The 25157-nt window shown below is 59.7% G+C and overlaps 1 protein-coding gene across 5 annotated transcripts in view; it reads right to left on the minus strand.

The window, feature by feature from the left end:
• Positions 1 to 924: 924 nt before the first annotated feature.
• The window catches only part of RGS3 (regulator of G protein signaling 3), a 70189-nt gene continuing 45956 nt past the window's right edge, over positions 925 to 25157 (minus strand). For 4 of the 5 annotated variants that reach the window (XM_041474994.1, XM_041474997.1, XM_041474995.1 and 1 more), the window contains 6 exons: positions 11350 to 11997; positions 7746 to 7819; positions 3911 to 4012; positions 3046 to 3107; positions 2272 to 2438; positions 925 to 2184 (listed from right to left, as the gene is read on the minus strand). In XM_041474994.1, coding sequence (XP_041330928.1) covers positions 1999 to 2184; positions 2272 to 2438; positions 3046 to 3107; positions 3911 to 4012; positions 7746 to 7819; positions 11350 to 11997 — 1239 coding nt within the window. In that variant the 3' untranslated portion in view covers positions 925 to 1998. Of the gene's footprint in view, positions 2185 to 2271; positions 2439 to 3045; positions 3108 to 3910; positions 4013 to 4112; positions 4929 to 7745; positions 7820 to 11349; positions 11998 to 25157 lie in introns of those variants that run through there. The other variant, XM_041474998.1, reaches the window with a different exon arrangement.

The following is a 25157-nucleotide window of genomic DNA, read 5'->3' on the forward strand; positions in this document are numbered from 1 at the left end:
TGAGTCCAGACACAAAGGGAAACCCTCCCAGCTGGGAAGGAGAGGTGATAAAAGCTCTGGGCAATGCCAGGAGAAAGAGGGGGGTCTGGCCTGGAGGAGGCAGCTGGGAGGGTGCCCCCACCCACTGAGTCCAGCAGCTCTGGGGTCAGTGACTGGGTCACCACTGGGACACCAGCCATGGACCTTGACCCTGGGGTGCCAACAGCATCTCCAGGAGAGCCACCTCACCAACCCTGCTGTCCCAGCCAAGCCCTGAGCAGAGCCCTCAGCTCTGCCTCACCTGGCATCACCTGCTGGTTGTTTGAATAGGAAAAACAGGCAGCTCCCCAGAGATGGCAGCTGCTGGGGAGAGCTGTGCTCAGGTGAGGCAGCCACACAGCCCTGGGCAGCCCCAGCAGCACTCTGGGCAGCCACACCACAGCCCAGCACGGCCCTGTGACACCACAGTCACATCGCTGAGCCATCCAAGGCCCACCACAACCAGGTAGCACTTCAGGTGCCAAACACACCCTGAACAGCCTTTACAAAATATTTGCATCCCACACCAGAGCACTGTCCTTGCTGGGGAGGAGCAGCCCTGCCAAGCTGTGCACAGACCTGGAACAGCTTTTTGTTGCTGCTTTTGGTGTGTCCACAGAGGGACCTGGAGCTGCAGGAGGTCACTGGTGTGTTTGGGCATTTCCCTGCTCAGAGCTTCGTGCCCTGCTGTGCTTGGGAACTTCTCACTTTGGGCAAAACTCTGCTCCTACACCCTGGACTCAGGAGCTTCTGGCAGCTGCTCCATCATAAAAAACAGCTCAGAAATTCATAGAATCAGATTTTCCCTTCTTTAGCCACACAGTAATAGGATTTTACACTCTACAGCGAGGCAAGGGCTGCGCAGCTCCACCAGTGCTGACAAACACGGCACGAACAAAAGCCAGCTACAAGAAATGATATTCTCATTTTATTTACCTATGGCCATGACAATGTAGGTTTTTTCTAGCTGCAGAGATGCTTCGCACTGTAAACTGGGAGGCAGGCAGTGCACCCCGCCCTGCCAGGGCCAGCAGGAACCCCCGCTTCCCAACCACAGCATCGTTATCCAGAGTCAGGAGAGCGGCTGCTGCACAGAGTTGCTTTTCTCCGTCACCAAACCCTCCGTCGTCAGGGCATCAGTATATTGATATTTACACCAGGCTCCCCCAGCGGCCCGCTGCCAGGGAATGGGTCTGGCACACAAAACTTGCTACCTTACAAAATCTACACACCTGGGAAAAGAAAAAGGCATCCACTCCGCCGGAGAACTCGGCCGCGACACACACAAATATTGCACTTGTAACTTGGGAACGGGGAGGACACAGGGGGCTCCTATCACACAGCAACGTGTCCAGCTACAGGAGGGCAATAAATAAACCAGGGGTGAGGGCAGGAGGGGGTGCTTTGCACACCTCCAGCACAGGAGAAGGGCCCGGCTCTCGCTGCTCCCGGGGGGACCCACCATGAGCCAAGGAAGCGCCAGGCTCCTGCCAGAGCTGCTCCAGGGCAGCCGGGAGGCCCTACGGCACAGGGAAGCACAGCAGCATCCTGGGGCTGCTCCAGTTCACAAGGCTTTAATCCAGGACCACATCTGTGTCAGTGCTGCTGTCCCCTTGCCAGAGCCCTGCACGAGATCCCCTCCTCCTCCTCGCCGAGCTGGGCTCACTCTCCACCTTCCAGCAACGCTCATGGCTGGGGCAGGTGCTTCACAGTAGTCTTGTGGGAGCTTCCCTCCTGGGTAAATCCATGCCGGGGCCACCCCGAAGGCGTCGTACCAGCGGTGGTGGGGCTGCAGCAGTGCCAGACTGCCCGGCCTGTCGGTGCCCTCGGCCCCGGGCTCGGTGCCTTCAGCTGCCCCCTGTCCGTACGGCCTGGGGCACGAGCAGCACAACGAGCTCCCACCAGCTCCTGGGAAGGCCTCCACTGCCCAATTCCATGTAAACACACAGCTCCCAGCCTGCCCCGAGACAGTCCTTGGGCCTACAGTGGGGAGCTGCCCTTCTTCTGGTTGATTATGTCCAAGTAGAGGTCAGAGCGGAGGAAGCGGGGGTACGAGTCCTTCTCCATGAGCCCGTAAATCCTCTTCTGAGCCAGGTCAAAGCAGCTGCGGGTGATGTTCTGCAGGTTCTCCTTGGTGTGCTCCCGTGTGTAGGAGTCCAGGTTGACCTGTGGGCAGAGGAACCAGGGCTGGTGAGCAGCTCCCCAGCAGCCACCGTGCCGGGAGCCGCATACCAGCTGGGAGCCAGCCCTCACCTCCTTGCAGGACTGGATAGCAATGTACTCAGCGAAGATCTTCTTGGCCTTGGAGACCATCTTGGACTGGGATTTGATCTTCTTGAACTCCTCACAGGCCAGCCAGAACTCCAGGTTTTCCTCGCTGAACTCGGTGCGCAGGAAAGCCCTGAAGGCAGCGAGCCCGTCTGTGGGAGACAAGGACACAGCTCTACCCCTGCTCACAGACAGGGAACAGTCCCACAGGACCCTCAGCTCTGGCAGAGCTGCAGCCCAAACCACCTCCCTGCACTGCCCCAAAAAGCCCCTTGTGCAAACAGGCAGCGATGGCACTGCCAGGGCAGCACAGCCCATCCAGGAGCTGAATCCACATCCCAGCCTGGCTGCAGCACTGAGAGCCAGAAGGGAGGCTGGGCTGGCGACAGGATGCTCTGGCCATCCCCTGGGCTGGGTGTAGGATGGGGTGCCTGAGAAGGGCTGTCCTCCCATCTTCAGAATGTTTTAAAGCAGCTCCTGCTCTTCTGTACAGCCCCAAACTGGGCACAGACATGGATCTCTCCTCCCCAAGCTGGGGGCTGCAGCCCCGACTTGAAGCTCTCCCTGGCCCCTGTCACCAAGTTCCCCCTTGGGCCAGGCAGGAGCAGGAGGGGGGCAGACGAGGGAGAGGCTAATTTGGCTTTGTGCATCCCCAAACTCCGGAAGGGATTAATAGAGGAAATCCCAGCTTTATCCAGGCACGTGTCTGGATATTCCCCTGGCAGCAAACACAAGTGGAAGGGATGGACACACGCTTACATTTGTGCAGTAGCAGCTTCTCCAGAGAGTCCCCCCACTTGAGTGCTTCCTCGGGAGTGGGCCTGTGGAAAAAGGACGGCACGTTGGCAAAGCTCAGCAGCAAAAGCTGCTTTTGCTGCCTGCTAAACATTTCCAGTGGATTAAAAGCCAGGCTGTGAGCCCAGCATGGCTGCTCCCAGCTCCCAAATCAGCCTCCTGCTAAACGTTTCCAGAGGATAAAGCCACGCTGTATGCCCAAGGGGCTGGCCCTGGCTCCCACCTTGGTACTGGCACCGGCAGAGCGGCTGAAGGCAGAGCCAGGCTCTGCACCAGGCAGCACTACAGCAGCTCTGCCTAAAGGAGACCGCTGCCTTTAGGCTGGCAGGAAGAAAATCCTACCCCGGGGGTCTGTGAAGGCAGCTGTGGCACTTGGGGGTCTGAGGAAGAAGCCCTGGGTGATGCAGAGCTGCGGAAAAGTGGGATTTCAGCTGCCCCATTCAAGCAGCCAGAGAAGCTGCCAGGAGCAAGAGCAGGGAGGGCTTGTCTCCAGCTGCTGGAGCATCTCCAGAGCAAAGTGGTTTTTCAAACCATCTTCTGGCCAGTTAAAGTTCCACAGACAGGCAGTGGGAGAACGCTGCTGTCAGGTAAATTTCCAGCCCAAGCTGCTGCGGTACCACTGTGCAGGCAGCACCTCTCACCCTCCAGCAGGAGATTTTCAGCCAAAAAAAAAATTGTAAATGTTCCTCCAGACACAAAGACTCTGTCCACAGCTTCCCAAAACGGGGTGAATACAGCCTCCCTGGAGGTGAGGAGCTCCAGACCACAGCTTGTCCCCAAGCCCCCACGGTCCCCATCCATCCCCGCGCCGCCCGCTCGCAGCACCTACTTGAGCGATTTGAGCACTTTGTCCAGCTTGCCGGAGGGGTTGGCTCCGGGGGACTCGTTCCGCCGCCGAAAAATCCCCAGCCGGTTCTTCATGTCCTTGGCTCTAGAGAGAAGAGCGAGTGTGAGCGGGTGGCGAGGGGACCCCCGGCCCCGCGGGACCCTCGGGCAGCGCGTCCCGCCCGCGCCCCGCGCCCAGCACCTACTCCTTCATGGTGTGCCGGCGCTGCAGGCTGCCCGTGTGCGGCCGCTGCACCGCCAGCAGCATCTCCGCGTGGAACTCCAGCGGCTGCGGCTTGGACAGGTCGCGGAAGAAGGGCATGGCAGCGGGGACAGCCCGAGCGGCGGGGACGGCGAGGACAGCGGGGACGCTCGGGCGCTCTGCCGCCCGCCCCGAGCCGCGCTCCTGCCGCAGCGGCCAGCGCGGAACGGGAAGTGGGAGGGCTCAGCGCGGAGAGCTTTAAATGCGGCTGGGGCGGCCCGGGAGCGTGCGAGCGAGTGAGTAAAGGCTGTGTCAGCCCCGCCGCTGTTTGGGACGGCTCTGCCGTTGCTGGGGTAACTTGAGGAAAGGTGGAAAAATCAGCGCCGAGGCGGATAGTGGGGCCTTTCAAGAGACGGCGGGGAAAAATAATCACGGCGAGGATTTACGAGGGCTATTTATAGAGCGCAGGCATCCCGGGAAGGCAGCGGGGCCGGCGGCGGGGCGGAGCGGGCTGAGGAGCAGAGCGGGGACTGCGCTGCCCTGTGTCCCCCCTGCGTGGGCACCCACACATGCACACCCCACGGGTGTTCACACGTCTGCGGTGCCAGCCCCTGTGGGACATGGCCTGGGGACATTTCCGTAAGGCGGTGGCCGGGATTGGCAGAGCAGGGCACTGGGGCAAAGACACGCCACTCTGTCACCCGCGCACGGGTGCCGTCGCTCCAGCATCCCTGGGCAGACAGACTAACGGACACACGGCCGTGGGGGTCGCGGTTGCCCCGGGGAGCTGCCAGTAACACGAAGTTGTACAGATTTTTGGGAATGGAGCCCCCCCGGCCGGAGCAGGCGCGGGCAGGGATGGGACGGGCGGTGCTGCCCCCGCGCGGCACAGCGCGGTCACTGCACCCGGACGCAGCGGGGACACCGGGGGGACCGGTACCAAACACCGCCCCAAAACCCCAAAAATGCAGCAATGACAAGTTTTAGCGTTTGGGCCTTGCTTCTCACTCCCTCTTCTGTCAGTCTTCTCCCAATGGCTCTGATCTGTCACTCATTAAAAAGCAAGTATAATGCTATCTTAATTACATGTGGCTGGAACCCTTATAACTGGAAAGAATTACAGCTTCCATCTGTGTTTTCAATTTCTTCCATTTAAAATACCTCTCCTCGATCGCATCATAAAGTGCACATAGACAGTGTTTCACTGCCTGTGGATGTAATGTATTTATCAAAACATAAGAGCATCAATCTTTTCTCAACGTACATGGACTCTGCCCTCTAAATCTGAAGCTCCTTATCTGGCATCATCTCATTAGGCAAGCGGCTTCAGTTTCCACTTCTTGCTCTTTCTGATTCTGCAAATTTAATGTTACAGGATCTGCCACAGGTCGCACAGCAAGGATGCTCAGAGAAGCCACCTCTACCTGGCCAAGCCATGCCCAGGGACACAAGAGGGACAGGAGAGATTCAGGGCACGGATGCACAACCCCACACCAGGTAATGTTCTCCAGACCACACCTCTCTCCAGTCCCAGGAGGGTAAAACATAGCAACCGCTGGGAAAAATAAAAGGTGCAACAACCTCAGGGGTCAGTCCAATGAGCCACAGAATGATTGCAGAGGGCAATCTCTCCCCCCAGTCCGTGGTGCCATCCATGCCCTCATGGACACGGACAGTTCCACTGCCTTCACACGCCCTGGGCAGTGATCCCAGCAGGACACACGTCCCACTGCTGCCAGGCGCCCGCTAACGTGGGAAAAGCAGATCCAAACACGGAGCCTCACGCTCCAAACACCATCTGCCTCCCATTGCTGCGCCACCAGCGCCGCCGGCAGCCGGGGACCCGCCAGCACACGGGACGAGCCATCCCACACAGCCTCGAGCAGCAACTCCAGCAGCGTTCCCAGTTTAGCAGGGCAGCAGTCGGCGCCCGGCAGGGCTGGCAGGGCACTGAGCACCCCTTGTGTGGCACACGAGGGTCGCTCCCACAGCACAGCCCTCGGCACCAGGCCAGCTGGAGCACACCAGGCAGGTGATCCTGGCTCCTGGGTGGATTTTCCTGCTGGAACACACCAGGCAGGTGATCCTGGCTCCTGGGTGGATTTTCCTGCTGGAACACACCAGGCAAACACCTCCTAAGGAAGCTCCCCAACTTCCACATGCTGCTCATCTTGCACACCCTTGCAAAGAAGGGGTGGCACCAACCCAGCCTGTGGCAGCCACGGGCAGGCACAGCCCCCAGCTGCGGCCACACTGCACAATAAATGCCGCAGCAAAAATAATTCCACAAAATAATTGATTTCACTTCAGAGTTGCCTCTATTAAGTGATCTGCCCCAGCACCCCAGCATGACCACAAGGCCCAGCACCATCACCCCGCGCTGCTTCCAAACCATTCCCTGGGCAGCACACCCCCCTTCCTCGCAGGATGCCTGGTGTCCTACCTTTCCAGGTATTTTTCGGAAAAGTCCACCATGGCGTGGTACATCGAGGCCGGCAGCGTGTGCCGGCAGAGGAGCGAGTGCCGACCCGCGGCCCCCGCACCATAAATAGTCCCGGAGCCGGCCGGGACGGCGCGGTGCAGCCAATGGCGCTGCCAAGCGCTCCCCGGAGCATCCCCGCCGCTCAAGGTGAGCGCGGAGCCCTCTCCGCACCCGCCCCTGACCCCGCCGCGCCGGGGGGGCCCAGCCTCCCCCGCCAGCCCCGTTCCCCCGGCGCTGCCACGCGGCCGGGGGACGTCCCTGCCGCAAGGGCTTCGTTTTCATTTCGAGTGCTGGGGGGGGGAAATAATAAAAAGAGCTAAAAATAGGCGGCAGCGATGAGGCAGCGCGGGCCGACAGTGCCGCTCGCTGGCACAGCCGGCGAGGCCGGGCAGCTGCGTGCGCAGCCCCCTCGCACCCCGAGCCGCTCCAGCCGCGTGTGGCTCCTCCACCTGCCCGGCACACGTGGCGCAGGGCACGGGGCACACGGCCACGGGCATCCCCGTGGCCCCGGCACCGGCCGGATCCACGTTCCGGTGGAGTTCGCTCCCAAACATCCTCACTCGTGCCCCTGCCCCCCTCAGATGCAGCTGTGTTTGAGGACAGCAAAGGCCACGGCTGCCTTGTCCTTGCTTGCACCCACTTTTTGGCACCCCAAAGCCTTACCGGGGGCAGCAGAGGGCTGCCGGTGTCCCTCGGGGTCCCTGCGGTCCCTGCTCCCACCGCACCGCCGCGGATGTGCCACAAGGGCTGAGCCTGACCCACGGTGCAAAACCTCCCCATTCCACCTCCCCATTCCTCCTCCCGGCATGGGGCCAGCGGGAAGGAGGCCCCCAGCTCAGATTTCACCGCTTCCATGTCCTCTCCCTGAACCCGGGCAAGCTGTTTTCCCCCAGAGCCGGTATCTTCACCCTGCCTGAGCACGGTGGAAGGGGGTGCTCCCAGCTGGGCTGGGCAGTGCCTCCAGCACACCCCACCACCCTCCCTGGAAATAATTCCATCTCAAGTGAGACCCCAGGTCATGGCTTTGCTGCTGGAAAAAGTCAGGGGGAAGACAGGGATCCTGAGGGCTCCCGGTACCAGCAGGGCTAGGCCGAGGTGTCTGACCCCACAAACAGCCCTGGCACTCCCTGATGCCACCCCCGGTGTGACACTTACAGGCTCTTGCTGCGTTTCTTGCGGGAGGTCTCATCCCCTTCATCACAGCTGCACTCAGGGTCTGCTCCACTCAGCTGGGGGGGAACAGAAAAACAGTGTCTGTCATCACACCAGGACGTGCCCACTGTGTCACTCTGTGTCACCAGCCAGCAGGGCCAGCAGGGCCAGCATCCCCACAGCACACAGCCCAGACAGCCAGCACCCACAGAGTCCCTTCCCCATGATGGCAATAGCACAGGACAAGCTCCTGACACAGAAACCTCCCTGCCCTCACTCATCCTCTGCCACCTTCAGCCTGTGGTGCTCCTGGAGCATGCAAGGAGACTCCAGGGCCGCTGGCCCAGGTACCCTCCAGGTTCAAGGTGCTGACAGTGGAACCTCCTACAGGGAGGACATTCACATCTCCACTCTACTCCTGCTGCTGAATGAGCACAGGGATCATGCCACTGCCCAAAGAGCCCCCCAGAACCAGGCTAGGCATCCAAAATTAGTCAGGAGTTCCCAGCAGTCCCCAGACAGGAGAAATCAGAGAAGTTCAGTTATAATTGAATCATATCATTGCAGTTTATTTTCTGACCACTGCTCCGGGGCAGCCTGGACAAACCAAGGGGATCTGGGATGTGCCATGAGCTCAGAGCATCCCAGCACAGCCAGAAAGCCTGGCACCAGGGAGGGAGAGCCGCGGGACCACCATGTCTGGGGGCTTTAGCATTCCATCCATTCCTGCACGCTGCAGAAGCTCAGGGCCAGCCCTGCATCCCGCCCCGCACCCACCCGACCACCGGCAGCTCATCCCGTGCTCCCGGGGCTGCCAGGCGCTTTCCAGGATCATCACCCCGCGGCCGGGCCGTGGGAACCCTGTGCTCAGCCCCGCAGCCCCGGGCCCGAGGTTCCGGACACTTCCTTCCATTCTGCCCCCGGCTTTCCGGAGTTTATCGGGCCCGAACAATGCGGCCCTCGCCGAGCACCTTCCCCGGGCCGCTCCGGCCCCGGCAGACGGGCTGGCCGCGGCTTCCTGCCATTGTCCGGAGAGGCTCCGTGCTCGGGGACAAAAGGCAGCGGCAGAGCTCTCCCGAGGAGTCCCCGCGCTCCCCACCATGCCCAATAAAACAACCAGCTCCCAGTCCCCCCCGCGGGAAGGGGGGAATGGGGAGGCACACCGGGCACGATGCTGTTAAAAGAGGCTGTGGGATGAGCCCCTCTGACACACTCCCAGATGGGAAAATAACCAAGAAGGTTGATGGATGTGATGGCCCTGCAGCCGAGGCTGCCGGGTGCAGGTGTTGCCAGTGCAACTTGGTGGGGGAATTCCCTCTGGGAATTGCACCAGTGTCCTGCTCCAAAAAAACTCGGAGGTTTCATTGAACTATTCAAGGACACAGACCAATGAAAGTGCTTCCAAAGTGTAGGCAGGGACGGTGGCAGTAACCCAATCCCACAGCGGCTCAGCCCCGTGTCGGCTTCCCTGACTGCTGCACACCCTCCACAGGCAGCTGGAGAGGCAGGACAAGGGGAATGGGACAATGGGAGCACGGCGGGAATGGGGCACTGGGGACAGGGCAGTGGGAATGGGGCAGTGGGAACAGGGCAATGGGAATAGAACAGTGGGAATGGGGTGGTGGGAGCAGGGCAGTGGGAACAGGGAGCAGGGCAATGGGAGCAGAGCAGTGGGAATGGAGTGGTGGGAGCAGGGCAGTGGGATCAGAGCAGTGGGAACAGGGAAATGGGAGCAGAGCAGTGGGAATGGAGTGGTGGGAGCAGGGTGAGGTGAGCAGGGAGCGGGGCAGTAGGAATAGGCAGGGGTACCCAGGAGAACATATAGGCAGGGATTTAGGCTCCAAACAGCTAGAGCTGCTGCAGGCTTGGAACTGGGAGCTGCAGGAGGTGCAGCCACCACACTGCCCTCCCGGCCGGCACAGGCTGCCAATCCCTGCCCCAAAAATCCCAGTCTAATCTGCACCTTCAGAACAGTTCAACTCAGGTGGAGCTCTGTTCACCTCTGCGGGGAAACATCCCCCCAATGAGAGCAGGAAGTGCAGCCGGCAGCTCCCCGGGGCAGGGGGAGCACGACCCGGGGTGCCCGGCAGGGACACACAGCCCACCCGACTCGGGCAGCGCTGCAGGGCTGCAGGGCTGCCGGGATGCAGGGCTGCCGGGCTGCCGGGATGCAGGGCTGCAGGGCTGCCGGGCTGCAGGGCTGCCGGGCTGCCGGGCTGCCGGGCTGCTGGGATGCAGGGCTGCCGGGATGAAGGGCTGCAGGGCTGCAGGGCTGCCGGGATGCAGGGCTGCAGGGCTGCAGGCTCGGGGCTGCACACACAGCGGCACTGTGAGCTCTCCTTCAGGGCACTGCTCACGGGACGCTCTCAGCCGGCGCTGGCGCTGTCACCGCCTCCCGCGCACGTGTGACAGGCAGTGACCGTGTCCCTGACACAAGGGTGGCTTTTCTTTATCGGAGATAGGGCGGGTCTGAACCCCCATCTCCACCCACACACAATTGTTGGCCTCAGTCTCCAGGAGAATTTGAACTCCCCTGCAGAGAGCAGCCCCATCCCAGCAGTGAGTAACCCTGGGAAGGGCTCTTACCAGCTGGGCATGGACTCTGAGCCCAAAAATTCCTCCAGGAAACAGCATCAGGGTGGCTTTTCAAGCAGCGTGGCAGGAAGAGGGTTAACCCAGCATGGGTTTAACTCCAGCATGGGTTTAACCCCAGAGTCTGCGGCAGCCTCTCCTGCCAAGGAGCCATTGCTCTGGAGCAAAATGTGGCTCTGCAAGGTGTCCCAAGCAGCAGGACATGGTCCTGAGCTGTGAAACGAGGTCCTGAGCTGAGAACACACCCTGAGCAATGGACTGCAGTCCTGTGCTGAGCACCAGAGCCCCAAGCTGCACCCAGAGCTGAGGATGGGCCAAAGCAGGGTATGGGGCCAGAGGCCAATCTCAGCACCCTGCCAGTGCCACCTGGGGAGGATGGGAACAGCAGCACTTCCCAGGAATGATCTCTGCACTGGCAGCTCATTTCCTGCACCATGCAGCCAGGGCCAGCTCTGCTCAGGGAGCACCCCAGACCCCCGGGATTGCACAGGCCAGTCCTGGGCAGAGCTGCCTCAGCGCAGCCTCTGCTGCTGCTCCTTGCAGCAGAGGTGGGTCACACATCACTGCTGAGCACAGCTTTTCCATGAGATGCACCTCCACAGTGGTGAAAGCCCTGCAGAAGGCTGGTGGGGCAGAGGGTCACACTGCTCCTGGCACCCCTGCACACTGGGGACTGTCACCAGGGATTCTCCCCACTGCTGCTGGGAGCAGCCCTGTGCAAGCCCAGATCCCCAGGGGCACCTCTGCCACCAGCAGCCCCAGCAGACAGCGCTGCCCAGGCCAGGGGCCCTGCAGGGTGTGGGTGCAGCGGTGGCAGTGCCACCCACAGCCCCAACACACTGCTCTGGTGCCATGCCCCGGCTGCTGACACCTCCAGAGCTGGCTGCCAGGGGCAGGGACCCTCCTGAGCGCTCAGAAGGGAGCTTTGCCATGGTCATGGAGACAGGAGCTACATGGCAGGACACCTCCAGCCCAGGAGCTGTCCCAGCACCACGGCCAGCCGTGGCTCACGTACCTTCCTGTGGCCCGAGAAGAGCAGCGTCAGCTGGTGGATGGAGCCGCCGTTCTTGACGAGCTCTTTCTTGAGGGTCCTGGGGGAGGGCAGCGCCCAGTGTGCGGCGGGGCCCTGGCTGTCGGAGCAGTTGAGGGTGGTGTCGGAGGTGAAGCAGTGGCCCTTGGCCTCCTGCAGGAGGCTGCCCTCGCTGTGCGTGCGGCGCCGCAGCGAGCCCTGCACGCTCAGGGTGTAGCCGGGCTGCCCGCCCGACGTCTCGATCATGCTGCTGCGCTTCAGCTCGTTCCTGTCCAGGTACTGCTCGTCGCTGTCCTCCTCCTCCTCGTCCTCCTCCTCCTCATCTTCCTCCTCATCCTCCTCCTCGTCCTCGCCGTCCGTGGCGCTGCCCGCCGTGCCTGCCGCGCTCTGGCTGAAGGTGCTGTCCAGCCGCAGCTCAGGGATGACAAAGGCTGGCAGGGAGCTGGGCTGCTCCTCTCCCTTTGCGGTGGTCACCGGCTGCTTTTCCGCCGGGAGAGGAGCCTGGGTGGCCCCCAGAGCGTCCCAGGGCTCGGCCAGAGCCGCTGCCTTGGCAGCCAGAGGGGCATCACCCACAGCTGCCTTCCCAGCCTCCGAGTGCATCTGCCCTGGCTTCTCGGCGTCCGTCTCCAGCATCTGCCAGAGGAGAAGATAAAGAAGGATGAAAGCAGAAGCACCCCAAATCTCTCTGGCCACCTCCCAGGGGAGCCTTTCACCTCCTCACACCCCACCTACCCCGATTTGTACAATGCTAACAGTGCTCTGTTGGGCTGGGATGGCATCATCCCCACATCCCCGGTGGTGCCAAGTCACCCCTTGCTGTCAGCACCCAGTCCTGCTCCTGAGCCCTGCAACACCAGGTTCCCCAGCTGGCAGGACTGGGATGGTGGCACTCAGCTCCCAGCAGCTCTGGTGCGTTCTGAGGAATGCCAGGGTGCCAGCTGGGCTCCAGCCACAGAGGCAGAGCCGTGACAGCATCCTCACCCCGATGGCTGCTGCGAGCTGCTGCCCTGCAGGGATCTCCCCCAGGAGCTGCAGAGAAACCCAGCAGCTCGTCCGGCAGCTCCGGCCCCTCCTGCACCGCGTTGGCAAATGCCGAAGGGAAGCGCCGGGCTCTGCCCATCCCTGGATTGCCCCAGCTCAGCCCGGGGCTCTGGGCAAGTCCTACAAAACCACAGCCACTCCTACCAGCCCCTGACGGGGGTTTATGCCTTTGGGGCTGGTTTTTCCAGGTTTCTTTGCAGCTGGGGAAGGCCTGAGTGAGCTCTGTCGTTTCAAAGGGAAAAGTCCAAGCGAAAGAACCTCCAAGGTTGTTTTGTGAGCAGGAGGAGCCTCTGATGAGCCCTCCCTTGATAGAGCAGAGTCCAATGTGATTTTTGTGTCTAAGCCAAAGGGGCAAAACCAGCCCAGGAGGGAAGAAAGACCAAAGGAGAGAAAATCCTCTCTTTAAGAAGCAATTTCCTCCTGCACAGATCCTGGGGCAGGGACTATTCCACAGGACCACCCCCAGCTAACAAGTCACCCAGAAAGAAGTTACTGTATCCCCAGCTGAGATCCAAGCATTTTCACAAACCCAGCGACACCAGAAAGCTGGAGTTAACAAAGACACCCCTGACTTCAGCTTCAAAAAGGACAGCAGGCCCAGGAGTCAACCCACCCAGCCTCACATCCCATTGGGAAGAGGCACCTAGAGAGTGGACAGAGCTGTATCCCCATGGAGGTCCCAGCCTGTGACAGCACCCCTGGGAGAGCCACCCTGCTGCTGGACACCCCTCATCCCCCTGAGCACAGAGGGGATAACCACCCCTGGACATCCCCAGGCAGCTGTGTGCAGATGTTGGACTGCAGAAGCTGCTGTCACCTCCCCCAGGGGCAGGGGGGATGTGAGCCCCATGTGCACAGAGGGGACAGCACAGGCACCACCCAGCAGCACCTGCCTGAGCTCAGGGGGAAAGAGCTGGGCAGGTTTCCAGGAAGGTGCTGGAGCTCAGTGCCACAGCCAGTTGTGCCTTGTCCTGGTTTATCACACCCAAAGGGTCCCTGGTGTCACCTGTAGCACAGACAGCACCAGCTCTGTCCCACCCAGCCTGGCACACCCCAGCAGCGATTCAGCATCACCTGAACTCCCCCAGTGAGTCTGAAGACAAAAAATCAGAGACCACGTTGTGCTTGGTCCCTTCATGACATCGCCCTGTCCTGAAACAGCTGGATTTGGTGTCAGGCACAAAGCAAACGCTCCCTCACCCCACCCTTGGGGTGAAATGACACAGTAATTCCTTGTAGGAAGGGAATGTTCCCAGCCCTGCCCTGCCAGGCTGCCATTTGCACCAGCGTGTGCCTCAATGATGCTGCTGATGTTTTATTTGTCTTACAATCACTGTCATCATTATCTCATGAAATAATTAGAGGAAAAACCCACACAGCCCTCGAGTCACTCTCCACAAAGCCCTCCCCCAACACTGCCTATCTGCCCAGTCCTTCTGCTCACGGTGCTGGGTGCCTGCATCTGATAAGGTCCTAGAAGGAAATGAACAGGCTCCTTTAAAATGAGAGACATTTGGGGATTAAATTAAATCCTTGCACTAATTCAATCAGAGCCTCTGCTGCTCTTCTCTGGCATGGAGGGGATGAGCAGCAGCCTCACCATGAGCCAGGGTCGGTTCCATCTCGGGCTGAGAGCATCACCAGGGCTGGGAAATCCTGTCTGCACAGGGCTGAGCTCTGCTCAGCATCACCTGGGCTGGGGAGAGGCAGCAATGCCATCACTGCCAGCCCACAGACCTGCTCCTGGCTGGGGCACCAGGGACTTCATCAGCACAAAGCCAAGGCCACCTTGCTGCCCAAAGCTGACTTGGAACCTCAAAGATGGGGATGTGACCAGGTTTCATAGACTCACAGGATGGTTTGGGTAGGAAGGGACCTAAAGCCCATCTTATCCCACCCCCTTCCATGGGGTTCACTATTCCACGCTGCTCCCAGCGCTGTCCAACCTGGCCTTGGGCACTGCCAGGGATCCAGGGGCAGCCACATCTTCTCTGGGCACCCTGTGCCAGGGCCTGCCCACCCTCACAGCCAGGAATTCCTTCCAAATATCTCACCTAACCCTGCCCTCTGGCAATGGGAAGCCTGTCACTCCAGGCCCTTGTCCAAATTCCCTCTCCAGCTCTCCTGGAGCCCCTTTAGGCCCTGGAAGAGGCTCTGAGGTCTCCCTAGAGGCATTGAGCAATTTTCCAGTACCTGAGGGGGGCTGACATCTTCTCACCACTTCATGTGGCTAAGGGGCTGCTGGAGGAGGCAGTGCTGGTGCTGTCTGAAGGACATGCTGTCCTTCCACCTCACAGACTCACCCAAAACATCCCATGCCCTCCCTGCAGCAGCTCAGGTGCCAGCAGCCAACATCTGGATTTCTCCATTCCCAATGCCTTGGTCTCACTGCTCTCAGCATCTGGGTGTCCCTGACCTCCACGGGCAGATTTCCCTTTTTTCACCACCTGCATCTTCCCCTGCACTCAAAAAAGTGGTTTTGCCATTCCCAGCCTCTGGGTTTCCCTGTCTGCATCGGGGCAGGTCGAGGGGCTGAGGGGATTTACTCCATCCTCCCTGGAGGATCTCACACTTCACTCTCCCAGTTTCTGTCTCAGACTGAGAGGCCAAGGCAGCATTTCCTGAGAAGGGGAAGAGAAAGCAGAAGCAAAAGCTGCCTCCAAAGCCCAGCATGGCTCTCTGGGGTCATTTTAGGGAAGGAGGATGGTAGGTTTGAGACCAGAGCAACAGCAAGAGAGTTCCTGAGAATGATCTCCTCATTGAGCAAATATCAACACACTCCAAAAAAAACCAACACTGCCCTGCCTGCTCCAACATCCTCAAACCTTGCACCTGTTACCCACTCCCTGAGTTCTTTTTGCCATCAAGGATCACTCACTATCTCAAACATTTTTTTTTCCAAGTTTTTGAAGTTTTATTGAAACCAAGACAGAGCAGAAGAACTGCAGCTCCTTGGTCTGTACCTCGAGCAGGTTTCTCTGAGCTGCTGCTCACATCCAGGACTGTTCCAGCTCACCAGCAGAGAAAATTTCAATGAGCACCAGCACAACCTCGACTTCTCCAGCATTTCATTTAATAATGTGGCCTTGATGGTGGCCCACAGCTGGGACTTCCAGCTGGGAAAACCCCAGCCATGGAGACAGCACACTGAGAGCTGAAGCCTACCCTGCCCTTGTCCTGTCCCACTGCAGAAGTGCTGGCACACATGGCATTCCCTGGAATCCCCAGCAAGGGAAGGTCAGGGATATATATATATATATATATATAGTGGTAAGTTAAAAAAAAAATCACAGAAAATCAAATGGTTCAGAATATTCTACTACTTTACATATTTGCCTTCTCCAACTGGATTTGCAATCCCATAAAATTGATGACAAGTCTTGGATAAGTGCAGAGTATTAAAAATAGTTGGACAGATGTAATATGCTTACACAGTAAGTTTTCACTAACACAAGTGCTCACCTCCCCTCCAAATTTTTTTTTTCTTTGAGGCTCTCAGCTTCTCATTTCAAAGCCTCTCTGCTCCTCTCAGTCATGGAGCCACTGTGACTCAAGGAATGCCTGGCCACGGGGACATTTAATTGAGCCTTTCCTGGCTCCTGATGGGGATGCTCAGGTTTTCTCTTTCCTTTTGTGGTGATGCTGAGGAAGAGGAGGCAAAACACAGCTCAGACAGCTGCCCTGCACCCAGGTACCTCCTCAGCCAAAACCAGGGATTGGGAAAAGCAGGGAAGTCCCTGCAGGCTGTTGGACATGGATGTGAGCAGGAGGGCAAGGGATGTGCTGCTCCAGCTGTGCTCTCACCCAGGAGGGGTGAATGGACCTCTGTGACATTTTGGCTGTCCCCAGCCATGGCAGCTCCATCCTCCCTGTGTCCCATGGGGAACCTCTCTGGCTCCTGCTGCCCTTCAAAGACCTTTGCTCTGAGATGCCTCACCTGTCCCCAAAAGCATTTAACTCCATGGGAATGAGACCAAGGTTATTTTGGGAGAGATGCAGACAGCAGTGCTGGAGGCAATATCCCACCCCACACCAGCTGGATTGCAGCTGATGCAAAAAAGAGCACCCACATCATCCAGGAAACACCAATCCTTCCAAAGTAGATCTTTCCTAAAGCAGAAGGAAAATATTTTACAATTTGGGTTCTTAGCATGGGACAAGCTGTGCCCAGATCCACCAGATTGGAGACTTCTAACTGTGAAAGGCTGTTGAGCACCTCAGGATTTAAAAGTGGCAAGTAGGAACCAAGGAAGTTCACAGCTACAAGGAACAGCATCTAAAGCACAGCACGGGGCTGAGGGGAAGAAAGCAAAGCCAGAAATGCAAAGCAGAACTACCAAAACTTGAGAAAATCTTCGTGGGAGTCATTGTGAAAGTGCTCACGAGGAACATTCCCCGAGCTCTGCTCCTCACCCTCTGCGAGGCCGGCCAGAGCCCAGGGCTCGCTGCACAGCCGGGTTTTCTACCCTCTCCCTGTTTCATTACTGCACAATGAATAATTGATCCCGAGCAATTAGCGTAACAGCAACACCGAACAGCAGGGCCGGCAGTGCCTGGGGCAGGGCAGTGAGGGCGGAGGCGCAGATGGGAGATGGGGGGTGATGTTTGTACCGCCCTAAAAGCCCGGCTGCCTCAGAGCCCTGGCAGGAGAATCCTGGCAGGAGAAGCCCTCCTCGGGGAGGAAGCACGGGAGGATCCCTGCACAAATCCCGATCCCATTCCTGCATTCCCGGCTGGTCGCTGCTCGCAGGGGTCTGCCCAGCCCCAGCCCTGCGGCTCCCGGGGCCGCTCCGCTCCCGAATCTCAGCGGCAAGTGGAGCCCACGTTCACCCGAGGGCAGCAGCCCCGTGCCCGGGGAGAGGAGCTCGGCTGCAGGCTCAGCTCGCACCCCGCATCTCGGTGTCACCACCTGCTCAAAGTGTCAGCCACCAACCCGGGACCGAAGCTCTCCACGCCGTCACCAGGGGGTCGACACGGCCGCAGCCCCGGGCTGCCAGCCCCGACCGCAGCTGCCCCGGCAGTCCCAGCTCCGGATCCCAGCCCAGCCCTTACCCGGTACCCTCCATCCCCAGCGAGACTCCGAGCATGCCACGGCTGCAGCTCCAGGCTGAACCTGCTGGTTGGTCCCCAGTGCCAGTTCAGGGACGGCATTCAAAAGGCTGCAAAAGTCCTGGAGCAGAAAATCCACACTGTGGGTACATTGCAATGCTGATCCCACAGCAAGAGCCAGCTGGTGCCGACGGCACAGCCGTGCACAGCCCACATTTGAGGGGGAACCTCAAAACATCCCCATGCCACAATTGCCCGTTCGCTCTCCCTGGATGCATCTTACCAACCCTCAAGCCCAGCCTGGTGGCAAATGAGCCGTGCAGGAGCCACAGGTTCCCCAGGAGAGAGCAAGGCAGGAGCGGAGCCTTGGATCCCCAAGGACATCAGCGCTCCTGACGCCCTGTGCCGCTCCCTCAGCCTGAGCCGGCTCCTGCCCAGCCCAGGGTCCAGCCCTCAGCTGCAGCCTTTGCTTGTAAAACCTACCAAACGCGGCCTCTCAGCTGCATCCCCCGGGCCGAGCGAGCGGCACCTCCGCCGGCAGCCCCGGCCCCGCCATGTGCCCGCGGCGGCGCTCGGCTGCTGCAGGCGCAGCGCTCCGGCTCTGCCCTCCCGTTATTAATGTCCGTGTCAAAGGCGGCTGAAACCGCCCCAGCCTCCCCCAGACGCGGCTCACTCGTGCCCCTCGTGCTATTTCTGGCTCTGCCGGCTCTCCCCGGAGGTGCTGTTACCTGCTGACAGCAGCGGACGGCCGCTGTGCCCTGAGGAAGGGCCATGCATCACCCCGCGAGCCGCCGCGCTCCCTTCTCCTGCCCTGTCCTGCCCCCAGCGACACCGAGTGCAGAGATCCCGCTGCTTCCTGCTTAAGGAAATTCTGCTGCAAGTTTGTGGGGCTTTTTCCCCAAACTGTTTCCCGTGGCAAAGTGATGGCTCTGGAGTGGGGGATGCTCTGCAATGGAGCGCTCTGCCCTTGGCATCTCAACATCTGTGAGCAGCTCGACCCTAACGGGCAGGGACAGGGAGAATAAACAGGATGGTGGATGGCGTCCATCCAGGGGACAGCCACTAGTGACCATCTGCCCCTCCCCTGCTCCTGCAAGGCCAGGGCCCTCTCGTGGCACGCCCATGCACACCGGGCTGGAAACCCGACCCCAGGCTGGCCATTCCTCCTGCTGGGATTCCACCTCACTGACTGAGACAGACAAGTGTCCTGATGGTTCCAGAGAGGGCACAGTGAGGGCTGTGTGCACAGCCACTCCCAGACATGTGCTGGTTTTATCTGCCCCACAGCCACCGTTCACTGGCGGGTCCTCACTGCTGCAGCGACAGGCTGAGCTCAGCTCTCCTCCAGCACGGACCTTGGGCACACACACGTCCCCCTGCTCAGCCAGCTGCAGCCACCTGGGATGCTCCTGGGATGGAGCAGGACTCTGCTGCCTCCTCTGCCTCACAGCTTTGCAGTGGCACAGGAAATGTGGAAGCTCCCTGGTCCCACTGGACATAGAGCTGAGCTCAGCTACACGTGCTCACCATGGACAGCAGTGACTTGGCACAGCCACCCCCACAGCTGTGCCCAGCTCCCATCCTGCCTGCACTGCTGAAGGGGGCTGGGCCTGGCAAGGTTTGTGCCTGTTCCCTCTCTGAGGCCACCTGGCTGGCTGCAGGTCTGTGGGACACAGGATGTCACCACACTGGGGTACCTGGATGTCCCTGAGACTTAGAGCACCCCAGTCCCTGGCCCCTCTCAGTGAGGAATGACCCAGCCACCACCCCAACCTGCCCACACCCGCTCCTCTGTGCCCATTGTGAAGGGGATACAGCCCCAGAGCCAGGCTCCAGCTGCTGCCTGCAGCCTCATCACTGCAGGGCAGGTGCCGGGGGACCCAGAGCTGTGAGATGATGTCTGGGTCATAAATATCCCTGGCAGTAAAAATCCAGAGTGGTGGGAAAGGGGGAGGAAGGAGCAGATCCTGTCACTGCCACTCAGCCTTTCCCTTCGGTGCTGCTCAGCAGGGGAATCTCTGCAGCTTTATGGGCAGGGCAGAGCTCTGTCCCCTGGGCACGATGAGGGAGGTGACAACCAGAGCCTGATGCATTCAGCCACTGCAGATCCGCTGGGAAGGACTCATCCCAACACCACTTAAACAGGACCACGAGGTTGGTGCTGGAAGCTGTTTCTGCTGCCAGCAGACACCACTGGAAGGAAACATCCACCGGGAGGAGAGGATCTGGCAGAGCAGCTCTGCTGTGACTGCCTCCAATAGGGCCATGGCCAGAGCCACACACAGGGGGGAGGAATACCAAATGGTCCCAAACCCAGCACTGGTGGCTCCAAAGGCACACACAGCCCTTCTGCAGTGGTGCTGTCAGGCCTTGCCCTGCTGCTGCATCTGGAAGGTGCTCGTTCAGGGCAGGACACCAAGCCTGGTGGAGGGCCAGAGTGCCACAGGGACAGGATGGAGCTGTGCCTACCAGTCCCACATCACCCAAAGCCCCCTGGAATTTTGAGCAGATCCTTTGACTCTGCAGAGATATCAGGGTTTGCATAACGTTTGCAAGGAGTTACTTGAACTTGACATCAGAGACTGCCCAGCCACACACTCACAGTCCCCTGCCATGCTCGGGGGGAAGAGAAGGAGCAGCCACCCGAGGCAGGAGGTGTTTGGGCACAGGAAGGAGGTGTTTGGGCACAGGAGAGCAGGGCTCCAGCCTGGCAGGCTGCAAGAAAGCACTTGCAGCACCTTCATTAAATCACGGCAGCCTGGCTCGGAGCGCTCAGCGGCGCCTCTGACCACCCTGTGCAAATGATCTCACCCTGCTCAGCCCCCCCGGGCTGCCGGCGCCGCTGCTGCCAGCGCTTTCCCTCTTACCAGCCCTTCTGGGGATCGGCCAGGACAGCCCTTCCAGGGTTTAAAACTGCCTCTGGCCATGATGGAAGTGTTGGCAGCTGCTCCTGCCCGGCTCCCCCCGAGCCTTGCTGCTGGGGGGGTGAGGGGGTGCGGGCTCGCCGGGAGAAATCTGCCCGAGAAACGGGAGCCGCTGGGGCAGGGGGGGACAGCTCTGCTCATGGCTGAGGAGCCCAGCCAAGCAAAGGAACAAAGCCGGGGGAGCTGTGGCTCCAGGCCGGCCCATCTGCTCCACTCCTCCTGCCCGCCCCTCGCTGCCACAGGAACGGCACCAGGAGCCTCAGGGCTGGGCAGCGAGGCCAGGGGAGCCAGGGTTCAGTGACCCAGGGCTCAGGGGAGGCGATAAACAGATCAGCACCCCAGTCCAGCATCCCATCCACCCCACAGGCACACCCCAGCTCCCTGGGGCCTTGGGACGTGTCCTTGCAATGAAGGCTGGAAGTCAACTGATGTGCAGCTGCTCAGCCTGGAGAAGAGACGGTTCTGGGGAGAACGTAGAGACCCTTCCAGTGTTTAAAGGGGTTCCAGGAGAGCTGGAGAGGGACTTTGGACAAGGGCCTGAAGTGACAGGACAAAGGGGAATGGCCTTAAGCTGAAGGAAGGCAGGATTGAGTCAGATATTAGGAAAAAATTCTTTACTAGAGGTGGGGAGGCCCTGGCACAGGGTGCCCAGAGCAGCTGTAGCTGCCCCTGGATCCCTGGCAGTGCCCAAGGCCAGGCTGGACATGGCTTGGAGCAACCTGGGATAGTGGAAGGTGTCCCTGTCCCTGGCAGGGGGTGGAATGGGAGAAGCAGAGGGGTTAGAACTGGGTTTTAAAGATTCCTTCCAACACAAATCAGTCTGTAGTTCCATTACTCTGTTCAAGGAAGGACAGCTTCCTCCAGATTTTTAGGTGGACAGAGCTGCCCTGGAGCCTGACTCGGAGAGGAATAGCATCTCTGGTCCCACAGCCTCACATATCCATGGAGCCTTTGACTGACCTTAGCACTGAGTTTCCCCAGTCCAGGGCGAGAGCTGGGCTGTGCTCCCTGGTGTGGAACAGTGGATCAAGACTTTGTTTTGGTTTTGTGACCTGGTTGCACATTCTGCTTTAACCCTCATTGGGGCAGAATCACTCTCAAGGTTTCTCCCCTCTCTGAGCCCCCTGACAGCACAGTTAGGTGCTCAGAGGGTATGGCCACGTTCAGGTTGACCCTCCAGGTGCTGCTGTGATGTGCTCAGCCTTGGCTAGCCTCTCGTGTTGGTATGTGGCAGGAAAGGCTCTGGTGAAGGTCCACGTTTCCTGCACCCTTGGCCATGTCCTGCCCCAGAGCAGCAGATGAGCAGAACCCCCTGGAGCAGATGGCACCAATGAGGCAGCAGATTCCCAGACCAAAATGGGAAGACTATGGCCAGAAAAAAAATCAGAAGGTACAAAATCCTCCCCTCCTTCCCCATTGAAGAGCTGATCACACTCTGGCTAAACTGCTGTGAGTGAAGCCCCTGCTCACAGACACAGGGAGGAATGGGGCTGTCCACAGCCTTGTCCCCAAGTGTTTGTCACAGCCCCCCAGAGCCTGGTGCTTGACTGTGCAAGGAGGGCCCGGGAGATGCCCCAGTGCAAGGAGAAGGGATTTACTGGGGCAGGGAGGGGCCAAGGAACAGGGATTGTGGGGGGACAGCAGGGTGGGTGCCTGGGGTGCTCGGGATGAGGAAGAAGAGGCAGGGGACGGGACAGGAGAGGGGTGACCCCCACTGAAGTGTCCCCAGCTGCAGGTGCCGGGGGAGCAGGGCTGTCCCCGCAGCCCCGGAGCCCTCCCGCCCCCCGGCCCTGGTTTCAATCAGCCCTCCATCACACACTGTTTGCTTTTGCTGACAGCTCATTTACTCGCACTTGTCAAGCACGTTGTAAATAAGTGAGAGAAACAGCCCTGCCCTTCCTGAGCAGAGGCACGGCCAGGAAGGGGCCGGCCGGTCCCCCCGCCGCTCATTCCCAGCACCGGAGCCAGCGCTGCCAGGAGGGGCCGGGCCATCCACGCCTGCTCCCAGCCAGGGTTGGGAAAGTGCTGAGCATCCACCACCTCCCTCGGGAAACAAGGGGAGCACCCGTCCTGGACTCCCAAAGTCCACGCCACCGAGTGTCCATAATTATTTAGCTTAAGGATAATCTGCATCTTTCAGATACAGCCAGCCATCATCTCCGAGGTAATCTCAGGTCACGGAGCCAGAAGGGAAGAGTAATCAGCCGTTCTGAGTGTGGAAGACACAAAGAAACAAGCAGTGAGAATCAGACGGTGGCAGCAGGTCTGTTACACACAGGGGTTGTGCTGTGTGCGGAGCTTTTCCCTGGCAGCCAAAGCAGCTGGAGCAGCTCCAGCCCCTGTCCCTGCTCTGCAGTTTGCCCTCTCTTCAGTCAGGCTGAATTACCCCAGCTGGTGCGGCAGTGTGAGGGTAGCCCAGCACTGATGGTCAGCACCCGACCCGGGGTTAACTCAGTTAAAGCACAAAGCTGCTCTTCTGTAATCACATGGCCACGGCTGTGGTTCCTGGCAGCCCCAGCCAGCCTCCGGGCTCCACACAGCCCCAGTGGGGAAGGTTTGCTCCAAGCCGGGGATGTGTTTTACAGGGACTTGCTCAGCACAGTCACAGGGCAGGGAGCAGCATCCCAGAGCAGACCTGGGCACAAGGCCCAGAGGGTGAAGGCTCTGCAGGTGGAGAAAATATCCACAGTGTAATTCCTGGGAGCTGCTGCAGCTGGCTGGGTGGGTTTGCAGCTCAGGGGAGTTCAGCCAAGTCTTACTGTGGCAGCAGAGCCCCATTTGCACCACATCTCCTGGACACTGGGGACAGAGAGCTGGACCACAACAGCCACACTGTCCCCACAGCTCCTCCTGAACCGACTCTGGCAGGAAAAGCCCATTGGGAGCAGGGCTGGACTATCACAGCTGCATCCCTCATGGATGGCTCTTCCTCCGTCTCCAGAAGCAGATGCTGCATTTGCTCAAGTTTCCCAGAAACCAACAAACAGCTTTGCTCCAAAACCAGCTCTGAAAGCAGCAGTGCCAACACAGCCCCTGCAGGGCTCAGACACCTGGCCTGACACCATCCTCCCTGGGGACACTGCCAGGGGCACTGCCAGAGGCAGTGACAGCTCTGCAGAGCCTGTCCCTGAGCCACAGGCACCTTCCTGCTCTTAGAGCTGCCCTACCCAGGCAGAGCTCAGGGGGGGCCTTTAAAAAAAGGAGGTACCACCCCAAAGCCCAAAATCTGTCTGATCTCTGCACAGCTTGAACATTGCCACTGGTGGCAGCCATGGAGGCTCCTGAGCTCTGTGCTCGGACAGTGTCCCTTTTCCTGGCTCCAGCACACAGCTGGCACATGGCACAGCTCTGCTGGCACCAAGGCTGTGATGGCCCTTTGTTCCCACCCCACAGCAAAGCCCACATCCCATTGGCCAGACTGTGGCCACAGCAAAACGAGCTTCCTCTTGCTGAGCTGGAGCAGTTTTGAAGGCTTTGCAAATCAGATTCCTGGCCAGGCTGATATTTCCAGCTTAATTTGTCTGTTCACAGAGCACAGACACTGGGTTTTTTCCCTAAATAGCCCTAGTATCAAATGACTGGTAAGCCAAGCTAATGGATCAGTTCTCCCTTGCAAGAAGGAGCTGATTTTCCCAGTTCCTGCCTCCCACTGCTCTGGCATCCCCAGAGAAGTCTGTCCTGACAAACCAGCCTGGACACAGCCCCAGCTGCAGCTCTTCCAGGTCAGGCTCCTGCCCAGCCCTGTGTGCCCATCCTGCCCCAAGCACCCTCCCCTGTCCCCTGGGGAGCTCCTTCCCCACACTGCTCCTTCTTGCATTTCACACCAGGTTTGCTTTAAAATTGCAACCTGGGCACTTTACACCTTGCTGGGATGGCAGTGGTGCTATAAACTCAATTTACAGCGCCCGGTAGTTGCTGTCACACTCCTTCCCTCTCTCCTGGCCCCGCACCCCACCAGTGGGATTTCCATCAGCTTTGGCAAGTCAAGATAAACCCCCTTTGTCACGACTTTGGAGGGCCCATGATGGCTCTCCACAGCACCCTCTTGGCTACTGAGCACAGAAAAGCCTTTGAATGAGATGTGATGTCTTCTGGAGCACTTTTTCACCTGTCCAGTGGCCAGGCTCCTTCCACAACTCAGGGAGCAAACACTCCAGGGCTTTGCTCTGAGCACAGCCCCACGCCCTGCCATGAACAGTCTGGGCTGGGGAGAGCAAACAGCACCATCCCCGGAAAGCCCAAACAGCCCCGAGCTCCTGCCATGACGGAGCCCCACCAAGATGCCCCTTTGTAGGACCCGTGTGAGATACCCAGATTGGAAATGTCCCTGCACAGCTCCACCCTGGATAATCCCCAGCCCATGGCAGGATCACACCCAGGCCAGCACAGAGCCAGCCAAGGATCAGTGGATTCCAGCAGGGCCCCCGTGCCTGGGCACGGGGCTGTGCCAGCAGGATGCCCCACGGGGCAGCGGAGCCGTGGCCGGCGCTGTCACCGGTGTGAATCAGCTGCCCGGGGCCGCTCGCAGAGTGGGAGGTTGAGTTGGTAACGAGGTTCTCAGGCTTTGTGCGCTGCTGTTGCTATTTTAGTCTGCCTGAAACGTGCAGGAAAAGGAATCCGGAGGCTCTGTCTCCTGCGGAGATGTTTGTGCTGACCCACTTCGGGAGGCTGCAGCGCCGCAGCCGCGTCTCCCCGCTCCGGGGCCGGGCAGCGCCGGCTGTGCCGCGGCTCCCAGGACGAGCCACCTGCCCTGGGCCAGCAGGGGACAGGCACCCACAG

Source organism: Pyrgilauda ruficollis, unplaced genomic scaffold (genome assembly GCF_017590135.1).
Source record: "Pyrgilauda ruficollis isolate IOZ18807 unplaced genomic scaffold, ASM1759013v1 scaffold34, whole genome shotgun sequence".
Lineage (NCBI taxonomy): Eukaryota > Metazoa > Chordata > Aves > Passeriformes > Passeridae > Pyrgilauda > Pyrgilauda ruficollis.